At 24.1% G+C, this 11,977-nt stretch overlaps 1 protein-coding gene across 2 annotated transcripts; it reads right to left on the bottom strand.

Moving 5' to 3' along the window:
• Positions 1 to 49: 49 nt before the first annotated feature.
• LOC122711971 (supervillin) lies at positions 50 to 11,952 on the bottom strand. Of its 2 annotated transcripts, none has more exons than XM_043931210.1 (27): positions 11,817 to 11,952; positions 11,167 to 11,349; positions 10,753 to 10,911; positions 10,557 to 10,645; positions 10,295 to 10,421; positions 9,999 to 10,224; positions 8,526 to 9,929; positions 6,763 to 7,487; positions 6,492 to 6,691; positions 6,083 to 6,414; positions 5,544 to 5,808; positions 5,191 to 5,467; positions 5,008 to 5,106; positions 4,772 to 4,940; positions 4,541 to 4,698; positions 4,208 to 4,449; positions 3,885 to 4,086; positions 3,656 to 3,807; positions 2,879 to 3,340; positions 2,622 to 2,772; positions 2,394 to 2,545; positions 2,054 to 2,326; positions 1,819 to 1,942; positions 1,546 to 1,740; positions 1,169 to 1,443; positions 951 to 1,106; positions 50 to 880 (listed from the first exon to the last, which is right to left on the bottom strand). In XM_043931210.1, the coding sequence occupies exons 2-27, from the start codon at positions 11,345 to 11,347 to the stop codon at positions 794 to 796; spliced, it is 6,882 nt and encodes a 2,293-aa protein (XP_043787145.1). In that variant the 5' UTR covers positions 11,348 to 11,349; positions 11,817 to 11,952; the 3' UTR covers positions 50 to 793. The 2 variants fall into 2 exon arrangements, with proteins under 2 accessions (XP_043787145.1, XP_043787144.1); XM_043931209.1 differs by lacking the exon at positions 11,817 to 11,952 and adding an exon at positions 11,647 to 11,780.
• Between the last annotated feature and the right edge of the window lie 25 nt (positions 11,953 to 11,977).

The following is an 11,977-nucleotide window of genomic DNA, read 5'->3' as shown; positions in this document are numbered from 1 at the left end:
TAAATATCGACATATAATATACGTAAGTATTTTATATATATTTGTAGAATTGACTTTAATGATGCATTCACATTGGATATATTTTATGTCAAAAGATAATTAAATTATAACATTGTGAGTAGTCTATTTTACTACTATATCACATGAATCATAAATATATAAAAAAAAATGTAAAATAAAATCATTTAAAAATAATGTATACATATAATAACATAATTTAATATACAAATTTGAAAAAGGATAATAAACTTATAATTTTTCTTGAATTTAACGCATGCAATGTTTTAAGGATTACAAAAGGCTATGAAATAAAATTTAAGACAACATTGAGAAATTTCATTGAATACTGTTCAAAAACATGGAGTATGTTGTAAAGAATACAGTCACTCTTGTACAAATATTACACATGTAAGAATAAGCCATTCTAAAACATTGTATTATCATTGAATATAAAACCCATACAAATATAAAGGAAATATTCACAAGCCAATTTATGTTTAGTATGTATTAAAAATATATAATCACCTATTTATGTTCGTGCACGCACAGGTGCACATATGTATGTAGTATATATTATATTTGAAATAGTAGTAAATATATCTCTAATTGTATAATAATATTAGTTTCTCTTTTATCAATAGGCAACTTTAGGCATCTTAAACAGGCATTCATATACTGAGAAATTATTAAAAAAATTTAAAGTTATAAACATGATAAAACAATTAACAAAAACTTTATTAATCGCTTTACAAGGGCAGCTATTTTTCCTAGGATCGGCAGTCTGGACGTTTCATCAGAAAAGTCCTATTTCTTTTTTAAGGTTCACTTGTTTCCATACTGGAAGTTCTTGAAATTCTTCTTTAGTCATACCTAACAATTCCTATTAGAATATATAAAATATATATATCTCTTGTAAAACTTATTTATTACTAATAGTTTATAAAACGTACTTGAAAATGTTGTTGAGATAAATACAATTCTAGATGTGTAGGATCAACTCCTTCTGGTAGTGGTCGTTGTAATAATTGAGCTGGAGGGTATGTACTTTGTGTTAATCGAACTAATTCACTCTCTACAGTCAACACTTCGCCAGGATTTCGACCATCCTAATTGCAAATTACTTGTTTAAATTATACAATTTTAATAATTTTGAAAAATGTAAAAATACCTCTATATTCAATTCTGCAATATCATCACGATATATCCATGTAGGAAATAAATTTATAAATTGCAAAGGTTCAAGACCAGCCCAGACTAGATAAATTGGATATTTATTAATCTCTGGATGAATTTTTTGCCAATACTGCATAGCCATTGTCATGGCTGCTCTTCTTTCAGCTTGCCATCTAACTGCTTTGCTACCAGATTGATCTTCTGCTCCAATATTAGGCCACCATCCTTGCCATATCCATAATTCATTTTTGTTATCCAATAAAAACAAGGCTATAATAATATAATAAATTTTTAAAAAGAATCATTTTATTTAAAATAATGTATACAATATAATAATTATAATAATGTATATAAATAACATATATAAATTACCTGGTTGATGAGCTTGATATAAATCTTCCTGCAGAAAAGGAAATGGAGTTGGCAAAGAAGCACGATGTGGACATAATATTTCTATAGATTTAAATTCTTTAGAAATGCTTGATAAATGAAACAATCTTGGAGTATGTTCTTTTATTTGGTCTTTTTCTAATGAAACATACAGCTTTTTGTTCATTTGTCCTAATGCTATGTGATAAAATATTTTGTTTATTATTTTGATAATAAGTCAGACAAATGTAATATTGAATAGAAATGTTCACTCACTATTAATGAATTCTTCTGGTTCCATTCCTTCATCAATTTCAAAAATTTCTATATTGCCTTCAAATGTTAAACCTGTTTCTCGAGGTCGATTTTTTTTCAATTTAACAGCTGCATTAATTACATTCTGAAAATACATATAATAATGCATATATATATTAAAAATTTTTATTTTAAAGAAACACAAAGAATATTTTATTTAAATTTATCTATACATTATAATATTTTAAAAAAATACTTTTTTAATATGAGGTAATGAATTAGATCCATGCCACACATAGATTTTTTTATTTTTTATATCTAATAATATAAAAGAAGTTCTGCTCCGTAATTGACGAGTACTGCAAGGAATCTCTATTAAAGACACCTCTGACTCTAAAGTACCACGACATATATACAATCGCCATCGTTCATCGCATTTTGTATTCATTTTTTTGCCATTATGTACAATCATTCCTCCAGAAAATAAATTCAAAAATGCTGCTGGTTCGTGTCCTTGAACTACACGAAGCTATAAAAAATTTAGATAAAATTTAAAATATTTTGAATAATATCGTTAATTTACATTGATAATTTACCTGAGGTGCTTGATCATTATCTAATTCGATAGTTAATAATGCTGCAGCGCCTTGTTCATTTAAAGACGCATTTTGACCTTGCCAAATAAAATATACTGAACGATCGCGACCCTTTGCAGAATGTTTTGACGGCAAACCACTAAGTTCACGGCCTAAATAATATAGTTTAATAACATATATCATCACAAATTTAAAAAAAAATTTAAATGAAATATATTTGATATCTACCAGTAATTGTAACAGAATACATCCAATGCACGATATAACTATCCCCAGAATAAAATTGTCCAATAGATGAATCATCCAAAAGAGTATGTGAAAATTCATCAATATGCCATACTTTTATATCTGTTGTTGTAACAATAAATTGTTTCATTAGCTGAAAAATAATTATCAAAAAAATATATATAGATTACTTAATATTTAAGCTACATTTTAGTTTATTATATAGTTTATTATATTGCTAAATAATAACATATTATTACCTCATTATCATACCAACCAGTACCTCTACCTAAATGAGTTCCTTCAAGAACTAAATCAACTGGAATAGTACATTCTTCTAATAGAACATTAATATTGCACATTTCTATAGTTACAGTTCCATCAACATATTCTTCGTTTTTAATACCTCGAACTCGTATTATACCAGAAACATTTGGCCAGTCAAGGAATTTTTCCCTAAAAAGTATCGTTTCGACATGTTGTGTCAATTTAGCAAGTAAACACCATTTAGGCCTGACTTTAGCAGATTTTAAATCTGCTTTTGATATAGTGCGTCTACCAATCATAGATGCCGCACTAATTGGACACACAGTACATTCTGAATAATCATATCCTTCTTGCCACATTTCTGTAGCAAGATGTGTAGCAAGTCTCTTTTTATCAGTTGAAGCTCCTTTACCACTCCATATATACATTTCACTGCCGAAATCGAATACTAATACCTAAATACAAAAATGTAATTATTTATAATTACATTAACTACAATATACAAGATGTTAATATATTGAATATTTTTGGAATCAATTCTAAATACTAAAACAAAGAAATGTTGAAATAAATTTATATTAAATGAAACGATAATTTAATAACTTAATAAATAAATCTCAATTGATATTTTTATTATTGTTTTTTAGAATTGATCTTTCAAAGTTGTTTCACATATATATTATATGTATAATATACATCATATATATCACATATATATATATATAAGTATATTATATATATGTAAAGTATATATATGCTGAAATATATACCTTATTTGGATCAAGCATTTCAATTTTTGGTATAATACCCCAATATTTTTCAACTGGTACTAATTCTTCATCTTTAATTTCATATACCATATTTGTATCTATCATAAATGTTTCATAAAGTTCATCTTCATCAGGATGTCCACCATCAATAACTGTTATCAATATAATGATATCAATGTTCTATAAAATATTAATATACTCATATATGATAAAAAAAATACTATTTTACCATCCACATTGTCGTTTTCTATACCAAGATAATTCCAAAATTTTTGTAGTTGACTTTTTGTACAAGTTATTTTATCTTCATTAATAATAATAACTTGAGATGTTTGACAACCAAGATCTTTATTTTGTTGAATACTCATTGCAATTTCTGCACCTCGTGCTTTTTCAATAACATTACAATATTTTCCAATGTAATTGTAAACCTAAATTAAAAATATAATAAAATACATTTATAAATAATTAATAAAATTAATTAATAAAACACATTTATAAATATTTATAAATAAATTTTGTAAAATAATATATAATAATTCTTTTAATAACCTCTGATTTTGTTACTAAAACAAAATTATCACCACTATTTATACTTTCTGCGACTGGTTCAACTAATCTCACTTGTATATGTCTTCTGCCTTTAATTAAAATTAACATTAAGTCTTTATATGGTTGTAATTTATTAGAAGAAATATTTGTTTCTGCTATATTCCTTAGAGTTATATTACTAAAGTCTTCAGTAGAAGCTAGACCAGCTAGTGCTTCCATAGCTAATGACGAGTTTTTAGCTACTGTAACATAATACAATAACATAATGTTATAATAACTATTTAATACTATAGCAACAATATCTATACTATTTAAAAATTTGATACAACTTACATTTCTCAACATTTAATTGCTTCATTACTTTTTCTGCAATACCAGTCCGGATTTCAGTATATTCTGATTTCAAATCAGTACGAGCTGCAAGTGTTTTAAGTGGATTTCTAGACATAACACGTCGTCGTTTTAATCGTATATTTCGTTTTTGAACTAATCTATAAAAATATAAATTTATGAAAATTGTTACTTAATAAATAATTAATTAGTACTAATAAAGAAAAAATTTACAATTCTGATTGCGATGTAATTATATCAAAATCACTTTCACTTAAATCAACAGATTCGGCCTCGCATTTTTCTAATGAAATTCCAGTAAAAAAAGAAGTGAATGTTTCGTCATCTATCTTAGGTATTGAGACAACAGGTAACTCATTCTTTCCCATTTTCAATTCTTCAGCTATGAAATATATTTTTAAATAATGTTGTTCAAAAAAAAATAACTTGTAAAATAATTTTTTACTAACCACTATCATCACTTGTAGGTTCAGAAAAACTTCCTCGTAATTTAATACATGAATCCTTGTTTGGACTAGTTGGCATAGATATAACATCCTTTTTGTATCCTAAAAATAAAATGCATTTTTAATATATAGAAATTTAAATTTGAAAAAATAATTAAAAATATTTAAATAAGTAAATAACTTTGCCTTTTTTTGTTCTAAATCTTTCAGGACGAGGAGTTTTCTTTTTTCTATCTATAATATTTCCTGTAACTTCAATAAGTGGTGACGATGGTCCTGGATCTAAATTTTCTAGTTGTTCTACTTTCATTTTGCCAGCTACTGTAAACTTTCTTACATCTGTAACAGCTATTCTTTTTTTCCAACCTTCTGTTGCGGATTCTAATTTTCCGAGACAATCTGCAAGCACTCCTTGTTTGATACTTAGTTCTTCTTTATTTGATAAATTGGAACATATACCATCCTAACAATTTCAATTAATGATAATAAATATTGCAAAGCATTTTGATTTTGCAATAAAATTATTTAAAGTAATTTACCAATGAATTACATGAATTATGTTCAGAAGCTATACGTCGCTTCCAATTTGTATTTCCACTACGTTGTAATGCAGCTAATCGTTCTGCAATACTCATACTTGGGCCATCATTAGTATCAATTGCGTGTATTTCTTGTGTTATGCTACGGCATAATCCTGGAAGAGATACACCATGTTGCTTTTCTGTTATTGTAGTATTTGATTCACTTTCATTCGTTTTGTTGTTAATCGCGTGATGACTGATACTCTTTAACAACGGATTATACCTAAAAATGGTTAATTATAATGTACATACGTTTATATACATGCTTTTTTACATAATATAATCTAATCATTGTTTAGTAATTGTAGCAATAATTAAAACATTCATCATCATGCAAAATCATATTTGATAAAACGTACTTTATTAAAAATTATAATAAATATTCTTATAATTTATATCATTTTTATAATCATTATTGATATTTAATATAATATAAAATTACTTTTTATTTGAAGTAAATCAATAAATTAATATAAAATTAATATAAAATATATTACCTGGTATGCTTTGGAAATATAGGATGGTGATTAGGAGATACAACTTCATCTTTTGTGCTACATGTTTCCTGAATTGTAATAGATATCTTATTTTCAGATGTATGAAATGTTTCTTCATACTTTTTAGTAGTAATTTGAACATTATCTATATTATGTGATTCAGATTTAAATTTTCTATTTAATTCATCTTGAGTATTACATTTGTGAAAAGGCACTATATATTTTTGTTTAATTTTATGTTGTCTATCTTCTATATTATCCTTCTCATTATAGGCACAAGTCATATTCAAATCATATTCTGATGAATAATTATTTTCCATTATACTTCTTATCTGTATATAACATCTTACTTTAAAAATTATGTTCTTATTAAATTTTTAATTTTTGTTATTCAAATGTTATTATTTACCTTATTTTTTTCCATATTAGATTCTAATATAGAATGTGATGAAATACTAAAATTTTCAAGTGTCTGTTGTTCTAATTCTTCAGATTCTTTTTTAAGTACAGATTTTATTAATTTCATTCCTTCAAGTTCAGAACTTTTCTCTTGCAGTGCATTATGTATATGTAATGCAACAGGTTTTAAAATGCTTTTTGGTAAATCATCTTTAAAAATAATTAAAATATTAATAATTTATATCATTTAAAAATATATTTTAATAAAATAAAAAATTTACCAGTATTTAATGAACATTGATTAATAGTATTCAATGGAGATATTCGAGATGCTACTTCAACTTCTTCCGATGTAACTGGTTGTGTTTTATAACGAGCAGCTGGTCGTCTTCGTGAATATTTTTCTAATGATAAATTATTTGAACATTTTTCAGTATCAATTTTTTTATTAAATAAACGTACTCGTTCAGCTAAACTTAATTTTGAAGGATCAAATTCGTCATCAGTTGTGGTTATATTATTTTCTGCCAAACTTGATTTTTTAACTAATGTAATAGTAGCATTACGTTGATTTTGTAAAACTGCTTCTTGCACTTCTTGAAAAGTTACTGGTTGAGTGTTAAATCTATCATTACCTTGATTTTTTCGTTCTCTATATCGTTGTATATTACGTGAAATGTTGCTCGATATTTTTTGGGACATATCCTTTTCTTTAGAGTTTGCTTTTTCTTGTAAAGTTTTAAAATGTAATGTCATTTTAGAAACACTGTTGGTACGATGCACATCATTACCTTCTTGAATGTTTTTAATATCTGTTTTTTCTTGTAAACACTGTGTTTCATTATTTAAATATTCTTTATCATTCATTCTATTAAAAACTGGAGAACTACTATTATCACTACTACTATTTACAAGAAGTTCATGTGAATTCAATTTATTTCCTACTTCACTTTCAAATACTGTTGCAGTTTGATTTTCCTTTTCTGTAAATTTTTCTTTTGTTGTGCTATAATTAAATACAATATTAATTTAAAATGTTTTGTAAAATTTAAATGAATATTATTATTATAATTGATAAATTTATTATTTGTATAATATATATAAAACTTGTAAAATTTAATAATATAATATTATTTTAAATCTTGTAATGTAAGAATATTATGATTCCCAATTTAAAAATATAATAATATAATAATATTTACAAACAATATAAAAATATTTAATAAAAATATTTATATTTATTTAATAAAAAATATTAATATTTTATAAAAATACTAATACTAATATTAAATAGTAATACTAATATTATAAGTATTTATATACTAATATAAATACTAATATTAAATACTAATACTAATATTAAATATTTAAACTTAAAAATTTTCTTATTTAATATTTACTAATATTACAATATATTTTTTGTACACTTCAGATAAATATCATAAAAAAGAAAAAAATCTTAAATTTTACCTTTTATAATTTATAAAATGAGTTTAAAAAAAAGTATCTTATTAGAAAATACTATCTTAAATCAAAACTTTTAGATAGACATACAGGTTGTGTGCATGCTCTGATTCTCTGTTTTCTGTAGCTTTTAGAATTGTTAGGTGATCTATAATTAAACTTGGCACAGATTCAATATCTTGCCAAAGTTACATATAACTATATAGACTAAACACAAACAAATATTTGGTATAAAATATCATATATCAAAAATATTAATAAACAATAATAAATGAATTAGAATATAATATATATTTTATATATATTAAATAAAAACTTCAAATTAATAAAAATTTCTAGCATAATTATCTTCTAATAATTATTTCTAAAATAAGATTATATAAATGATAATAAATATTTTCAAAAAAAAATATTATAGACTTTTAATTTAAAGATATATTTGAAAAATATAAAATATTTAATTTTATAAAAAATAATATAATCAATATAATCAATATAAAAAATATAAAAAATCATTATAAATAAAGATAGTAATAAATAATCATTAAAAATAAAGATAATTCAATTTCTTTAATATTACCTGTACATTTTGGCACAAGAAACAATAGAAGTATTGGCACTCTCATCATCCAGAGAAAGATCTGTTTTTAAGTAGGTATTATTAATTGTTAATTTTAGTTGTGATTTTTCTTCTGATATAGCATTCACAGATATTAATTCAAGAGATCTTCTTTTATTAAGTACACCAGTAAATTCATTAGGAATATTAGAAGGTTGAATATGGCCCACTGATTGTGCTCTTTTTCGCAAAAATAAATTTGATGGTTCTATACACATATCATTACTAATAACTGTTTCATCACATAGATTTAAACGGACTCGTGATTCGTTGTCTCTATTGCTGGATTGTTTCAATATAGGTCGTACAGGATCATTTTCTAATATTCCGCTCGTTCTATTTTGTAAAGTACGATTTTTAAGCATTGATAATTTTTTTGGTGAAGTCAATTCTGTTTCATAATTACATTCATCTTGTGAATTCTTTCGAGTACATTTCAAAATAGTTTTCTTAGGTTTATCGTCATGTTCATCTGATTCTGTGCTCGATTTCTTTTTCAATATTGGTCGTGGTTCTAAAGATGGAGGATCACTACCAAATGATTCTTCTCTACTATGTTTTTTTTTTAAGATTGGTCTCACCTCAGAACTATCAAGTATTTCAGGATTACCCACATTTGTTGTTTCCATTGTAATGGTCACGTGATGGTTAACATTAGTTATTCGTTGACTATTTGTAGATTTTCTCTTAAGTATACCCTGTGGTTCTGTAGAACTAATTTGACGATCTTCTCTATCATCTTCTCTAGATGATTTTCGTTTTAATATAGAAGTAGGCTGAGGATCTGGACTTTGATCCCTTTTAACAATTTCATCTAAAGATGATCGTCTCTGATTTTTTAATATTGGCCTAAATTCAGAATATATATTGTCAGTAGATGAAATGTCAGGTGAGCAACTTCGCCGTCGAAGTATTTCACTTTCATCTAAGCTACTGCGCTTTTTTAAGATACCATGTCTTTTATGTGTTGGTTCTCTAACAGATGGTGAAAACTTTACAGGCAAAACTGCATGATTTATTGTATTAGATACATTTTGACTAGTATCAATATCAGATATTTTATGTTTGAGAATTGAAACTGGTATATGTTGATGACTTAAAGATCCATCTTGGAAATGTTCGTCATTTGATTTTTTTAAAATAGAATTTTTTCTTGGTGATAATTGTAATATACGCATATTATTTTCTGTATTAGAAGGAAAAATTATTTGACATGATGTATTAGATGAATTCTCTAATCGTGATTCACAACTTGGTGGAAAATTGACATGCGATTTAAGTCTTTCTACACGTTCTATTGCAGATTTTGTTAATGCTGTTAATGCATCAACTCTTCGAGAAACTTCTGAATCACTATGTTCATCACTATTACAAAATTAAATTTTATAATAAAATTATAAATTTAAATATATAAAATAAAAAAAACATAACTACCTAATTCGTTGTACATTTAAATGTTTACTGCTTGCAGAAGAATTAAGTGAAGGCAATGTATAAGTTTTAGAATAATTTTCTTTAACTTTCTCACAAGTAATTTTTGAATCAAAGGATTTTTTACTTAAATTAGTTAATTCATTACTAGAATTTGAAGTAGATATTGTATCGGATATGTAGCCTCGTTTACTTGATTGTCTTTTAGTTTGTTTAATATTACTTTCAGCTGAAATATGTAAATAAAATTTTTAGTAAAGCAAAGTTTTTCAATAAATAATTTTTAATAAATTACTTACATTGATTTAAATGATCTTTTGCTGTTTCCATATTAAGTGATCGATTTAGATATGATTTTCGTTTATAACTTTTATCTCTTTCTCGTGGAAAATTTGTAATACTACTATTATTTGATATTGGATGTTCCTTTATATATATATAGCATCGTTATATATATATATATATATATATATATATATATTGTATATTATATAGAGACATATTACTAATATAATATATGTATACATACAATATATAAATGAATATAAAATAATTACTTACATCTTTAAATGATAAACTAGTACTAGGTTGAAGACTTAAAGATGTAGAATTTTCAGACATAGTTAACTTTCTTGAAGACATTGTCCCACCTATATAAATATAATAAATATAATATAAATAAATACAATAAACTTTAGAAATAATTATATTAAATTATATTAATTTATTAAAAATAAATAAAAAGTCTAGTTTTTACCATTAGGTGATATAATGGAAGCAGCACGTAATCTTGAAGCTTTGGTTTCTCGAACTGGTGCTGTTTTACACAATGTATAGTTTTTATTACTCTCCTTATTTTCTGATCTTGAAATCATCCGATTATTTTTTTCCAACATGGAGCTACGATTTTTATTTTCTATAAAAATATTGACAATTATAATTATTACACTGAAGTATATTACATATATTTTATAGAACTTTTTATTTTTTAGCAATTGTTTTTTGCAATAATAATAGTCTAAATTAATAAATATACAAATATAGAACAAATATAGAATTTAAAAGAGATTTAAAAATATTTATCATTATTATAATTATTATTATATTATTATTATTATTATATAATTGATATTATTTTTATTATTTATTATTTATTATTTAAAATACTTACTATTTATATTACAAGATGTTATATTTTTTCTAATTTGACATTCTGAATTTTGCTCATTATTATGCATCTCATTATAGTGAGAGCAAATATTTTGATTTTCATATTGTATGGAATTATTTTGTGTTCTATTTGATGTTTCTTCACTAGTTGCCATTAAAACTGTAGCTCCAACAGCTACCATTCCTAAAACCAGATAAATATCACATCTGACATTTTTAAAAATGTCATTTTTAAAAATTTTATTATACTTATATAAATTTATTTAACTTTTTAAAATTTAAAAATATAGATCATACAAGAAATAAATAAAAATAAAATTAAAAAATTTAATGATTTTTCAATAATATAATATTATATATGCTATTTTCAATAAAAATAATAATTGTAAACGTTTTGACAACAATTCATTTATTTCTCATGAATTAGAACATATGTATACATGATACTGAATTTAAAAATAATATTAACAAAAATTTTCACCTGTTTTGAATTGAAATTTAAGCCTACATATTGTTACAAAGTATAACATGAAAGATCTCATCGATAATGATAACGTTATATTTGTCAAACTTAATAACAATGTTGAAAATGTTTGCAAAATTCTAATATTATACAATATGAATTATAACAGAAATTTTCCTTACACTTACTGATCTAATATAATTTTTGTTTCATTGTAGAACTGTATCACGATTTCAAAAAACAAATTTACAAATAATCAAGAACACAACCAGTGACGCAGATCAGTTATGTCGTTATCACAGTTATTCAATAAATGTACTACTTATAAAATATATATAAAAAATATCTA

This window comes from Apis laboriosa, unplaced genomic scaffold, assembly GCF_014066325.1.
Source record: "Apis laboriosa isolate Shangri-la unplaced genomic scaffold, ASM1406632v1 scaffold18_cov149, whole genome shotgun sequence".
Classification (NCBI taxonomy): domain Eukaryota; kingdom Metazoa; phylum Arthropoda; class Insecta; order Hymenoptera; family Apidae; genus Apis; species Apis laboriosa.
This window is presented reverse-complemented; position numbering and strand designations above follow the sequence as displayed.